This window comes from Oncorhynchus clarkii, chromosome 3, assembly GCF_045791955.1.
Source record: "Oncorhynchus clarkii lewisi isolate Uvic-CL-2024 chromosome 3, UVic_Ocla_1.0, whole genome shotgun sequence".
Taxonomy (NCBI): domain Eukaryota; kingdom Metazoa; phylum Chordata; class Actinopteri; order Salmoniformes; family Salmonidae; genus Oncorhynchus; species Oncorhynchus clarkii.
The window spans coordinates 64,894,542-64,909,445 of record NC_092149.1 but is presented as its reverse complement, the minus strand read 5'-3'; the positions used below and the strand labels follow the sequence as shown (position 1 = coordinate 64,909,445).

Here is a 14,904-nt window from a genome sequence, read left to right as displayed (position 1 = left end):
TCGTGCTATATACACTGAGTGCACAAAACATTAAGAACACCTTCCTAACATTCCTAATACTTTTACCCTCAGAACAGCTTCAATTCGTCAGGGCATGGCCTCTACAAGGTGTCAAAAGCATTCCACAGGGATGCTGGCCCGTGTTGACTCCAATTTTTCCCACAGTTGTGTCAAGTTGGCTGAATGTCCTTTGGGTGGGGGATCGTTCTTGATTCACATGGGAAACTGTCGTGAAAAACCCAGTCGTTTTTGACACAAACCAGTGCACCTGGCAACTACTACCATACACTGTTCAAAGGCAGATATTTTGTCATGCCCATGAACACAATCCATGTCTCAAATGTCTCAAGGCTTAAAAAATCCTTCTTGAACCTGTCTCCTCCCCCATACACTGATTGAAGTGGATTTAGAGATGCGCTCTGCAGAAATCTAATTTCAGTTTATGTAACAAAACAAGCAAGAATACAGTAGAGAATCATTGTACCATCTAAACCGCTGCACAAAACCGAAAGTAATAGACACAAAAACGAAACTTAAGAATGGGAAGCATAGAACTAGCGCGCATACTATGGAACATATCTACATCAATAAGGTGTCATAGCTTTTACCTAGATTCACCTGGTCTGGCTATGTCATGGAAAGAACAGGTGTTGTTAATGTTTTGTACACTCAATGTATAAAACAATATAAAATAATACTCACTGAACTACTTTTCAAATGGAGTTGTAATGTCAATGTAGTTATGTTTTAATTTGAGAATGATGTGCTGCTGGGAGTAATAATACAAAGTTTATATAGCACTTTTGAGAGAGAGAGAGAGAGAGAGAGATAGAATTTCTTATCAGACCCCCTCCAACCCGCCACCTCTTTTCTTCCCAGTCTCTAATCGTCAAGCTAATGATGTGAAACCTAATGGAAATATTTACAGTTTCCGTTTGTCAATGATAGTGGTATAATTAACACCATGGACTGTGGCTCAAATGGCACACTATTCCCTAAAATAGTGCACTATTCTTTCCAAAAGTTGGATGGATCCTGGTCAAAAGTAGTGCACAACAATATATAGGGAATAGGGTGACATTTGAGACACCAATCACATCACTCCATTTAACAGTAGAGACACAAGGCAGGGAGCCACTATTAGCCAGGCAGGGGGCTGATAGGTTGGGAGAGTTGGAGGGCTTTGTGCTAGAAGGAGGATTGTCTATAGATGAATTGTCTCGATACGCAATTGTGCTATGAAGCGGTAAAACTGTACGTACAGCCTGCAGGTACAATGCTTTATTAGTTGTTATAAGCATGTATGAAACTTAATCATGTCTTATTATAAGGTTTATAACATATTAAGCTAGTGAGCCAACCAACCTACGCCAGATGTAGAGGAATGTGGTTGAGTTGTAGATCTTGTGACTGTGGCTACAAGGAGACTGACGTCAGGGTCAGGGAACGGTGAAGGCCTTCTCAGATGGATTACTGGATCATATCCTGCCCATCCAACTGAATGAAGGTGACATAGAAAGTGATCTAAGTGTTACCTTATCTGTGAACCATCATGTGGAAATGAAATGTGCTGCAAGATTTCTTGCATTTTGCTTGCGAGAAACACACTTTCACAAACAAGACGGATTCAACACACATACACATACACAAAATACACACAGAAAAAATCCAATGATCTTGGTGCAGAATTCCAGTTATTAATCTTATAGCTGGGTCTTGATTCATCAGCGGTATGGATGAGGTTTAGAAGATGGACTCTATTTACTGCTAAAGCTGTTCAGGGGGCTTGGGATGCAGCCATCCATCTCTGGCTATCTTTAAAAGGGAGGCAAAGCACAGGCATCACTTTCAATCACCCAGTAGACAGCCAGCCATCCAGCCAAACACACTGCTCAGACTGCCTGGCCACCATGCAGGAAGGAAAGAAGCTTCTAGCTAGGTTTTATTTCCCTCTCCTCTCCCCCTCTACTACACCTCAAGGTGAAGTTTTCCTCCTCCTCCTCCTCCTCCTCCTCCTCCTCCTCCTCCTCCTCCTCCTCCTCCTCCTCCTCCTCCTCCTCCTCCTCCACTGCCCCAGGGATGGCACATTATTAATGTGTTTTAAAATAATAATAATCTTAACAACCCAAAAATACACACATTACCTTGCCCTCCTCCCTGCTCCCGTGCTGCTTGGCACCCTGTGTTTCGAATTAGTATGTTCAATTAACCCTGGTTAATTGTGAAGCCTTGGCACATGCACAGCGCCACGGGGGGCCATTTTGTAAACGAACAGCAACCAGCCTCTGTTATATGGTCATGTAAGAAAATGACAGCGTGTTCTAGCAAGGCTTGTAACCAAGGTTCTAAACCCTGTCACTCGATGTGCATCCCTTCGTGAGTTCTGCATCCCTTCGTGAGTTCTGCATCCCTTCGTGAGTTCTGCATCCCTTCGTGAGTTCTGCAATGGCAAACTGCAGCATACAAAGAGCTAAATTGAACTTTGAACTGATTTTTCTGAGTAGGATTGTAGCTTGTAGCAGAGACTAACGATAATCGTACTGTCTTCACCAGCACATTGCTTCCCTCTCATACTCACAATGTTGAGCAGTGTCCCATTACCTGTTAACTCTGTAGGGGGCCAACGGTAACACTGCACTCTCCACCGCTCCCCTCCACAGCACGCCACACTCTGGCGCTTGCTTTTTCATTGCGGGGGGTAAGGCGATATAGTGGTCGACATTGTTGTTTAGAGGAACACAGAAGGGCTTAAATTCTTCTGTTTTGTTTTGTTATGTAAAACAGTACTGTGTTATGCCTTGATGCTGGTGGCCACACAGATACACAGCTTTTACATAAGAGGAAGACTGTTTCAACACAAAAATACTAAACACCTTTCACTGAGAGTATTTTCTTTAACAAACACGGATTAAAAAGCATTTAAGCAATTGATCAAAGCCATTTTTAGAATGGGGGTTATTGTCACCTACTTTTGCAATGTAATTTCTGAATCGTAACACATAGACCTGGTAAACTTGATTAGGTGACTCTGTCTAAACATTGATCACTGAATCAATGTTGAATACATTTGAGGCCAAGTCCTCTCTGGCCTTGCTGGAGATTGGGTTTCCTACCACTACGTTAAAGCACCATCTCATAAAGTGCTTAGGGTTCAGACAACCACCCAGCCAAACCACCCCATTACAACCCCACAATAATGCAGTCAGCACAACAGGGGTTATCCCCCCCCCCCCCCCCCCCACACACACACAATTCTCCCAAATGGACTGAAATCTTGTGCTGCATCTCAAATGGTACCTTATTCTATATAGTCCATCTAGTTCACTACTTTTAGCAACTAATGTACAGCAGTTCACTGACCTGCCTCCAACCCCCATTAAAACATCATTACCACATCATTATTCCACTTGACCTCAGAGGGTGTGTGAGTGTGCATGTGTATGTAAGTGCGTGTGAGTGAGCGTGTTTTGGGTCACTTAAGCAATTGCACCACTGGTCCCTCATCTAACCTACAATCAATCCCAAACAAACCATTTGATTATTATGTATTCTAAATCTCTATTCAAAGAGGCTATGGATTGTGTTGAATTAGAGAAAAAGAATCAGGTCATCATACGTCCATGAAGTCTCACAGCAAGCAGAGTTAGAGAGGATGACGGTCTGACTGTCACAGACAGCCTAGCTGATTGGTAAGAGAAGACCTAAAATTAAAACCATGTCAGACCAACAAGGTTGAGTGGAGAATGACTGGTTCCAAAGTGAATTGAATAGACACTGAAATATTCAACAATGTGAGGTGTGATTCCAGAACAGATTGTCCAAGTCGTGATTCAAATACTGATGTGTAAGTTGGGTCTTACCCTAAAGAAGGAGAGGTCTAAGATTAAAAGCTAAATAGTTGGGGAAGAAATACAGTGAAAAGCTAAGAAGGGATGGTAGTGTCCGGTCTTACCCTGAGGAAGGAGAGGTCTCTGGAGCGATCGATGCTGGTGATCTCCAGGTTCCCCATCACCACCTCACAGTTCTCATAATACTTCCTTAGGGTGCGGTACTGCTGCTCCAGGTCTGACAGAGTACTCAGCTTGTTCTCTGTGCCGGCGCATACTGCAGAAAGAAAGAGGAGAGAGGAGGAGGTATGTTAGCTATGCATTCATGTGTGTGTTTGTGTGTACAGGAAGCCCCTGAGGCCCAGTGGGCAGATGAGTCCCCGTTAGCGTGTGTCCAGGCTACTGAGTAGACTCCTGCTATGTAATTAAAGCCTGTCTTTTCCACCCATCAAACACCTTTTATCCCCACTAAGACAGGAGACATCTGCCCTGTCAGCTGCTGCTGCTGCTACCGCCCAGAGGACAGCCCAAAACACCCCAAAACAACACAAAATCACAACAAAGCACAATTGAACGCACACACACACACACACACACACACACACACACACACACACACACACACACACACACACTGTGGGCTTAAGTGGTGCTTGGTCCATCAGTAAAGAGGTGAGGCAGTAATTCTAAGAAACATGTCATAACCTCCATTGCCACATGAAAACAAACAGAATAAGGACCTTTCCATTCAGAGGTGAGTAAAAGGTTATGCAAAATACTGCCATATTTAACATCAATAATACAGCCCCACCTGCACTCTTTTTAGAGAGATACAGAGAAGAGAGTGTGTTTCCCTAATGGCACCCTATTCCCTATATAGTGAACTATTTTTGACTAGGTCCATAGTAAAAAAAATAAAAAATGGTGCAATATAAAGGGAACAGCAAGCGATTTGGGATGAAGACACCTTCTCCCACATTACCATTCAACCCTAGCCATGTTGTCACTGTGGGCTGTTTCTAGCCACTTCACGGTTGACAGGGGAGCTATCGCCTTGACAGGAGTGGCAGAATCCTCTCAGAGTTGTCACACAGTCACCCATGAACTGCCACACACCACCATAGGAAACAAACACACACACCTGTTTACTCCAAACACACACACCTGTCTCCTCCAAGACAGCTCCCCTCAACTATCTTACCTCAATTGTATGTACCATTCTGAGAACCCTGTCTCTGTGATCTGTGCTCTCTCTCTCTCTCTCTGTCTGGCAGTTCTTTGTATTTCCCTTATTTTCTAAACGTTTAGCTCACACTTCCCCTCAGAGAAATCAATCAAAAGAAGTCAACCTCTACTCCTTGCTAAACTCAACTCATACCCCCTTGTTGTATTAGCAGTACTGTGAAAGCCAACTTTCATTTGATTTCCTATTTATTTCCCCTCCATTACCTCTCAGAAAATGGATGGATGAGAAACAGAAGAAACAGCTTCAAGGCAACATTGGGCTATAAAGACAAATGAGATCTTGTTCCAACAATTCCTCCTCACATGATATTAGATTACAAGAGGCAGAGGGAGCATACAGATCTCACCGAAGAGTAAAGAGATGCGTACAAAATGATACCCTATTCCGCATAGGAATAAGATGCCATTCGGGACACAACCAAAGCAAGGGAGAGGCAGGTATCAAACAGAGCTAGCATGCAGATCAGGTGTGATGTGGTAATATACAATGAGGCCTGGGTGTTTTCAATAACGGTTAACATTGGTATAGATGGAGGAGGGAGGAGGGGGATCATAATATAGGGTTTCCAGGTAATAAACAGTTATTATAGCCTCAGGGTACCGTGATGAGATGTCAGGTATTGTGGGATGTGCAGGGTGTGTCCCAAATGGCACCCTATGCCCTACATATATGTAGCACTACTTTCAAAAGTAGTGTGTTATGTGGGGATTAGGATGCCATTTGAGATGCAAGCGCAGTCTCCCAGTGAAAAGGACAGTTTATAATATATCATCAGCCAGTCTCCCAGTGAAAAGGACAGTTTATAATATCTCATCAGCCAGTCTCCCAGTGAAAAGGACAGTTTATAATATATCATCAGCCAGTCTCCCAGTGAAAAGGACAGTTTATAATATCTCATCAGCCAGTCTCCCAGTGAAAAGGACAGTTTATAATATAACATCAGCCAGTCTCCCAGTGAAAAGGACAGTTTATAATATAACATCAGCCAGTCTCCCAGTGAAAAGGACAGTTTATAATGTAACATCAGCCAGTCTCCCAGTGAAAAGGACAGTTTATAATATAACATCAGCCAGTCTCCCAGTGAAAAGGACAGTTTATAATATAACATCAGCCAGTCTCCCAGTGAAAAGGACAGTTTATAATATAACATCAGCCAGTCTCCCAGTGAAAAGGACAGTTTATAATATATCATCAGCCAGTCTCCCAGTGAAAAGGACAGTTTATAATATAACATCAGCCAGTCTCCCAGTGAAAAGGACAGTTTATAATATATCATCAGCCAGTCTCCCGGTGAAAAGGACAGTTTATAATATAACATCAGCCAGTCTCCCAGTGAAAAGGACAGTTTATAATATAACATCAGCCAGTCTCCCAGTGAAAAGGACAGTTTATAATATAACATCAGCCAGTCTCCCAGTGAAAAGGACAGTTTATAATATAACATCAGCCAGTCTTCCCAGTGAAAAGGACAGTTTATAATATAACATCAGCCAGTCTCCCAGTGAAAAGGACAGTTTATAATATAACATCAGCCAGTCTCCCAGTGAAAAGGACAGTTTATAATATAACATCAGCCAGTCTCCCAGTGAAAAGGACAGTTTATGAAAAGGACAGTTTATAATATAACATCAGCCAGTCTCCCAGTGAAAAGGACAGTTTAACATAGCCAGTCTATAACATCAGCCAGTCTCCCAGTGAAAAGGACAGTTTATAATATAACATCAGCCAGTCTCCCAGTGAAAAGGACAGTTTATAATATAACATCAGCCAGTCTCCCAGTGAAAAGGACAGTTTATAATATAACATCAGCCAGTCTCCCAGTGAAAAGGACAGTTTATAATATAACATCAGCCAGTCTCCCAGTGAAAAGGACAGTTTATAATATATCATCAGCCAGTCTCCCAGTGAAAAGGACAGTTTATAATATAACATCAGCCAGTCTCCCAGTGAAAAGGACAGTTTATAATACAACATCAGCCAGTCTCCCAGTGAAAAGGACAGTTTATAATATAACATCAGCCAGTCTCCCAGTGAAAAGGACAGTTTATAATACAACATCAGCCAGTCTCCCAGTGAAAAGGACAGTTTATAATATAACATCAGCCAGTCTCCCAGTGAAAAGGACAGTTTATAATATAACATCAGCCAGTCTCCCAGTGAAAAGGACAGTTTATAATATAACATCAGCCAGTCTCCCAGTGAAAAGGACAGTTTATAATACAACATCAGCCAGTCTCCCAGTGAAAAGGACAGTTTATAATACAACATCAGCCAGTCTCCCAGTGAAAAGGACAGTTTATAATATAACATCAGCCAGTCTCCCAGTGAAAAGGACAGTTTATAATACAACATCAGCCAGTCTCCCAGTGAAAAGGACAGTTTATAATATATCATCAGCCAGTCTCCCAGTGAAAAGGACAGTTTATAATATAACATCAGCCAGTCTCCCAGTGAAAAGGACAGTTTATTATACAACATCAGCCAGTCTCCCAGTGAAAAGGACAGTTTATAATATAACATCAGCCAGTCTCCCAGTGAAAAGGACAGTTTATAATACAACATCAGCCAGTCTCCCAGTGAAAAGGACAGTTTATAATACAACATCAGCCAGTCTCCCAGTGAAAAGGACAGTTTATAATATAACATCAGCCAGTCTCCCAGTGAAAAGGACAGTTTATAATACAACATCAGCCACCTAAAAAGAAACCTACATACACTTCAATACACCCCCCCTCCCCCCGACACATACACACAACGTTTCACTGAGATTGAATTGTTATTAATCCGTTATGAAACCTTAATGGCAATCCAGCTAAATGATTTGAGTACGGTCAACTCAAAATGCTGTTGTACATCACATACAACATCACATACTAGTATATACATACATAGTTCTGCGTAGTGGTAATTACTGAGTTATCAGTGATCGGTAATGAAAGTCTACAGTATCTGTAATGGAAGCCTACAGTATCTATAATGGAAGCCTATATCGCCATGTAAGCCCGACATGGTTTTGACTGCCCAGTGAACGACAGCAAAGCCACCTGTATAAACCTGGTTGGATGCTGGGAAGTACATGTGAACAAAAGACACAGGTAGAACAGCGTGCATGGTGACTTGTGAAGGCATGTTACATGCAGAAATAAATAATACATTGTATTTCTCTTTCTTTCTCTCAGAAGCACAGCTGGCACACACTTGCACAGAGGAGATTCTCCCCCTAAAGCTTGGATTCCCATTCAGAGGAACTGAGGCCCAATGTCTTCATTTCTATGGCTTTATCCCCCACCCCCGTTCCTCCTCGTCTTCAGAGGATTGATTTCATTTCTTCTCTGGGATTTCCATTCCAGAAATGATGGATTGAGGCAATGAATCTCAATATGGGATTTCTTCATATACTTAACTAATAGCAGGATTAGAAGCCTGCGGTAAAAAAACAATATGCATGTCTGTTTCAGGCGTGTCTGTGTTTGCTATATCGTTTTGATAGTAGCCTTGGTGTGTGAAATAAAATAACATTAAAAATGTTTCACATTAATTTACACAAGGCTGTTTGTTAACCAAGGCTCTAAGGATGGGGTTAATGCATTAATTATAAAGACACCTTATTGCCATGGAATATGGTTGAAAATTGCAATAATGTAATATTCAACTCAATATAACTCAATGCTTAATCTCTTTGATTCCCTCCCTTTTCTCTCAGGTAATCTACAGTGCACAGTGTAGTTTAGACATCTTTAGAAATAAGCATGCAACTGTATCCCTCAGTAAATATCAACATCAAAGAGCTTCATCAGCTATTCAAACAGTTTCTGTGTTAAATCATGTTCACTGTAAAACTGTGATGTGTAAACAGACAAATGCTGCATGATAAAATCATGAATAGAAATGCAATCTACTCTAGAATCCCTCTCAACGTAGAAAATCTATGATGACACTGATTGATTCATATTTTTGTTTTTGGCAGAACTAAAAGTCTGCTTTCCCTTGGCATGCTAACAGACCTCATTCAATTCAATCACAAAAACCATATAGGGGCAGATAAGCCCAAATATAATTATGTCAATTATTCCCCCAAATAACCTTTTCTATGGATTCAATTCCAGAACATCATAATTATATTTGGCCCATCTCAAGTGTCATGCAGCTATAATCAAATAAATGAGACAGTTTCCCTCTCAATCACTCAAGCCCAAACAAACAAACCTCTAGCATTTCCCCATAAGTCCTACCACTTCCTGTCCAGGAGCAATATGGTTTGGAAACCAAGTGAAACCAAGCTGCTGGTGATCACCTCTGACACTGAAACATGCTGCTTAATATCACACTTAGTGTAGAAACTGTCCAACTCTACTCCCAAACTGCACCATAACCATAGAAGGAAACGGTTGCATAAACATGACATGTACACTTGGAGGAAACCACCACATACTTCAACCAGTCACGTAGAGTGTGTTTCATGCTGTGGTGAGAGAAGAAAAACAGATGGAAAATCTAAATGAGTTAAAGAGAAGGTTGGATGTGAAAGGGTCTGCTTTCTCTGCTATCATCTCCAGATAAGAAGCGGTGCTGATCTGCTCTCCCTGTGCGACATTGAATAATCCCTCCACCCCTCTGTCTCTCTGTCTCTCTCTCTCTCTCCATGCTCTCCTCTCTCCATGCTCTCTCTCCATGCTCTCCTCTCTCCATGCTCTCCTCTCTCCATGCTCTCCTCTCTCCATGCTCTCCTCTCTCTCTCTCTCTCTCTCTCCATGCTCTCCTCTCTCCATGCTCTCCTCTCTCCATGCTCTCCTCTCTCTCTCTCTCTCTCTCTCCATGCTCTCCTCTCTCCATGCTCTCCTCTCTTCATTCTCTCTCTCTCTCTCTCTCTCTTGCTCTCTCTCTTGCTCTCTCTCTACCCATGCTCTCTTCACTCTCTCTCTCCCCATCCTCTATTCATCACTGTATTGCTCTCTGTCTACATCACTCTCCCTCTATCACCCCTCTACCTCTTATTCCACTTTGTCAATCCAAGTCTTTTTTCTCTTTCCCCCTCGGTCTATCACCCCTCTGTCTCTTCCCACTCTCTATCACTCTCTCCAACTCTCTCTCTTATCTCACCCTCCATCAGTCCCCCATCTCTCCATAGAGCAGCTTATAGACTATATCCTGTGAGATGGGTCTCATGTGAATGGGTTTCAGCAGTTTATAGAATTCTCACTCCAGGGATGTATGGGCCCTCAGAGTCGCAGAGGTGGACGCAGTTTGGAAAGTGGACAGTAATTGGCATGACATGCCCTGAGAGTCTACAGCAGTCTTACCACAGATCATAGACCATAGAAATAGAAATAATAGAAAGGGTGTCTCCCTTCAGGTCAATGGTGGCATAATGGATGGACTGACAGACATTTTGAGTGTACCCCATTGTCTCACATCAGATAACATGATGGGCGTCTGCACTGATCTGTCTGGTAACTCTCTGACACTCATGGGATAGCTAAAAATAAGTTGGGCTACTTTGCTGCCTCAGCATCCTAAAATGTTACCAAGGTGACATCGTCCACTTAAACCCCTTTCACCATCAAAATAGTCCGTTATTCTTACCAGAAACTATACATCTGTAGACAATATATTTTTTTTATGTAATGGGAAAGTCTTCACTACCTCCTTCTACATCGAGCTAAGGTGTCTTGTGTTGGTAGAATCAGTATTTCTGAAATTCAATTTGTGCATGAAAATTAGCTACCTAATGCATTAGCTAGCTACTGTCTGCTTGCTGGCTGACCCCGTTTCAAATCAATCCATATGAAACGAAAGGCAGGGCTGCTAACAACCAGTTAACACAATTTATGTTGAATACTCCCTCTAGCTAGCTAGCTACTGTAGTGAAGTTCTAGCTAATGCACAAATGAGTTTTCATATCTGTTTGATGTGATTAGTGTGTTGAGTTCTACAGCACAGCTGACTGCTCTCTGGCCAAATGTTACAAAGTAACGAGGTACAGTGCCACCTGTCAGAGTCAGAAACATGCTGATTTAAGAGAACAGTCCCATAACTTTGGTGCTGTACAACTTCATCAACAAGCTGGCAAACTAGCTACAGTATGGCTATTCAAACCAACTTGCACTAGGCTGCTAGCTGGAGCAAGTTTTACCCAGTTGATCGAACACGGTTTCCTGTAGTAGCCAGTGCGTCATAGCTACCGAGAGTGGAGTGATTTTCAGAATTAGGAACTAATGTTAGGCGGATGAGCAAAACCTTGATTTTTAGACATGAGTTCCATGTCCTGCAAGACAGATTGGTTGAAGGACGAGTGTCGCGGTAGGAGTGATGCCATCTGACGTGAGACAATGGAGTGTACCATGCAAGGAAGTAAAAGCAAGTGTACCCTTCAATCTGTGCTGTGACTTGTTCAGTCAACTCAGCTGATTTGACAAAAAACACATTATATTGCATGAGCCACATCAGTTAGCATAATACCAGGCCGGCATTGCGAGGGTACCTAGGACGTTACCATTCAAATTGCCACGGTTCGAGCTTCCAAGCCCGTTATATTCATTGTATTTATATGCCAGAGATAGGGTATCACACGGCATCTGTCCCTGTCACAAAGATAACCCTAAAAGTCAATGGGTTCACTCTGCCAGACACAGTGGGTTCATCCCAAATGGCACCATATTCCCTTAAAAAAAAGGTAGTGCACTACAAGCATATGGGGTACTGGGTGCCATTGGGGATGCAGACAGTGAATCTATGTGCCTCTCTCTGTGGCATAAATAAAAAATGTATAACCTTAAATATTTAAAGAAGCACTACGCTACAAACCACCCTGTGACCCGCTACGTCATTTTCTCATCAACTTCAATTTCATTTGGTATTCTATAAATATACTCTGTGGAATTAAACTAAATGATCCTCCCCAGATAAGTTTCTACCTTTTACTCAATTCATTTCCGTAAGTATTGCACAACATTACTTTGTCAATAGTGCCTGTGGGTTTTTATTGAACACCAATAATGTGGAGAGTGTCACAGTCTCCAAGGCTTATTGGGCCTCACAGCCACGCTAGGAAAGGTCATACCAACACACAGTAACTCACTGAATTAAATAAAGTTGCAAATGTCATTTCTTCAAGTAAACATCATCGATAGCTCAGTTTGGGGAGGGGGGGGGGAGAGTGCCTGGGGTTGGTGTGTGTGTGTGTGTGTGTGTGTGTGTGTGTGTGTGTGTGTGTGTGTGTGTGTGTGTGTGTGTGTGTGTGCTGGACGTGTTTAACTATACTTGTGGGGACCAGAAGTCCCCACAAAAACAGTAAACTAACAAAAAATGACCAACTGGGACGTTTTCTTAGTCCCCACAAGGTCAAATGCTATTTCTAGGGGGTTTAGGGTTAAGGTTAGAATTAGTGTTAGAATTAGGTTTAGGGTTAGGAGCTAGGGTTAGGTTTAGGATTAAGGTTTTGGCGTTAGGGTTAAGATTAGGGTTAGATTAGGTAAGTAAGATTAGGGAAAATAGGATTTTGAATGGGACAGAATTGTGTGCATAAGCATGTAAAAGCTCAGTTTGGGGAGAGGGGGGACTTGTCGGGGGTTGGAGATGGAAACAGACAGACATCTACTGTATACTCTACCCTCTGCCTTTATGACTGGCTCTCGCCTAGTAACAGTCTCTCACCTATGTGACATTTTAGAACTGCATTTACAGATAAAATATAGTACTGTAGGTCGAACGTCATTATCAAGGAGGCTGTGCTTACGAGCCAGACTGAGAACTACTTGAATGGATTCCTATTCTCCATTGGACATGATTTTTAGTCCAGGACTATAATTCATCCCTAGGGGTCTAGGATTGAGGGTCAAATGCTCCAATCCCGCTTGAGTTTGAGATGATGAAACACCCCTTCTCTGACTCCTGTGTCCCCTGTCCAATGAACTTCATGGGTCCAAAACTAGACCGCCCTTAGTACTCTCGGACAAAATGTTTGCATCTTGCTTCATGCCATGCTGAACAACGAACAATGACACTCCTCCTCCCTCCTCTATGACCCCTGTGTCCCCTATGATGAGCTTCATCGGTCAGTTATCATGAGTTACAAGCTGCAGTGGCCGGTGTAATCATGCCTCCAGATTACTGCCCATCTGCTGGTCAGCTTAATAACGATGATGACAATGATGACAATAACCATAATAATATGATCTGGTGGTTGGGTCCCCTCTCTAGCCTCCAAGGTCAACTACACACACACACACACACACACACAAACAAACATGCGTACAAGTGCACACAAGTGCGCACATACAAGCACACACAAACTACAGTTTGATGGAGGTCCCCTCTTTAGCCTCAGCAGTCAATGAGCTTCACAATGAACCTGTCTACTGCTCCATATGGTCAGGCTGACACATACTAATGCATTTGTGTGTGTGTGTGTGTGTGTGTGTGTGTGTGTGTGCTTGTCTGCTTGTATGTATGCCAGTGTGTTTCTGTGTTAACAAGGCAAGGCCTGAATTGAATGCTAATATTACAAGTAGACAAGCTCTCGCACGCACACACACACACACACACACACACACACACACACACACACACACACACACACACACACAAACAAACAAACACGCATGCACACACATACACAAACAGCATTAGTAATGAGTAATACCTCCGAATAGAGTAGCCAGTCGCTGGCAACAAGGAGGGGAATAGGAGGGGAATACTTGGCTGGCAGGGGACAGGGGGGGGGCTGGGACATGTGGCCCCTGTCACCAACACACCTGGAAATTGACTGCCCTGTTCCATTACACACATCTGTTCTGGACTGAAACAACTACAGTACAACCTGTCTGGAACCCACCACAGAGATGGGATGCACCCCAAATGACGCCCAGTTACCTTTATAGTGCACTACTTTTCACCAGAGCCTTATGGGCTAAAGTAGTGCACCATATTGGGAAAGGGTGGCATTTGGAACGTATCCTAAATGGTTTCTCTAAGCACACACACTATAGTAGGCCTTGGAGAAAACAACCCAGCATTTCAAAAAGAATTGCCACCACAAACTGTTTGCTGTTTGCCTGCTTTGGGAGTTTGGAGATTATTTTCTTTCAAGTATGCAGCCAGATAGATATCTATTACAGGCAGACACCAGAGAGAGAAGATTACAATTTTACATACAAAATGTAAGAGGGGCATTTTGTAAAATGGTGTGCCCCCACAGTGACAGAAGACATAAAACATAATTTTATAGAAATGTCTGCAATAGCCAAGAGGAAGAGATTTAGCCTATTTACTGACAGGTGAGTGTTTCTCAGTAGAGCATCTAAAGGGCCAAAGATGTGTGTGCATGCGTGCTACTGTATAAGGATTTTGTGTAGAGAGCAGGACCTGGAAGGAGTGTAAGTACAAGAGGGTGTGAAAGGAAATGTCAAACTGTAGCCCAGTTATCTGCTGGGCTGTCATGTCAGGATATGGAAGAAGAGGTAGTGGTCTATTTTGGGCACAGCAGAAAAAAAGGTTCTTATAGTAGACTTGGGCTTCCCAGACAACTTCACACACACACACACACACACGCACACACGCACACACGCACACGCAGATCACAAACAAACACGCGCGCAAACGCACACATCTGCAGTACCACTGCCTGGGCTTTGGTCACCATGGATACAGGTCAATGCTTCTTAGTCAAAGCTGTACACCACACCGTTAAGGTGCACGGCCCAGGGGGTGTAGATGTGTGTGTGTGCGCATGTGTGTGTCCCAGGTCTCTGGGTCATTTACCCACGCGCTGGAGCTAATCTAATCCTATACTAGACCAAATCCGGCCAGGTCACAGAAGAGCGGAGGAGATGA

At 42.9% G+C, this 14,904-nt stretch overlaps 1 protein-coding gene across 2 annotated transcripts in view; it reads right to left on the bottom strand.

Moving 5' to 3' along the window:
- Positions 1 to 14,904, bottom strand: part of LOC139401320 (erb-b2 receptor tyrosine kinase 4b) — a 467,727-nt gene that overhangs the window by 223,862 nt on the left and 228,961 nt on the right. For both annotated transcript variants that reach the window (XM_071145653.1, XM_071145654.1), the window contains exon 2: positions 3,953 to 4,104. In XM_071145653.1, coding sequence (XP_071001754.1) covers positions 3,953 to 4,104 — 152 coding nt within the window. The remainder of the gene's footprint in view (positions 1 to 3,952; positions 4,105 to 14,904) is intronic.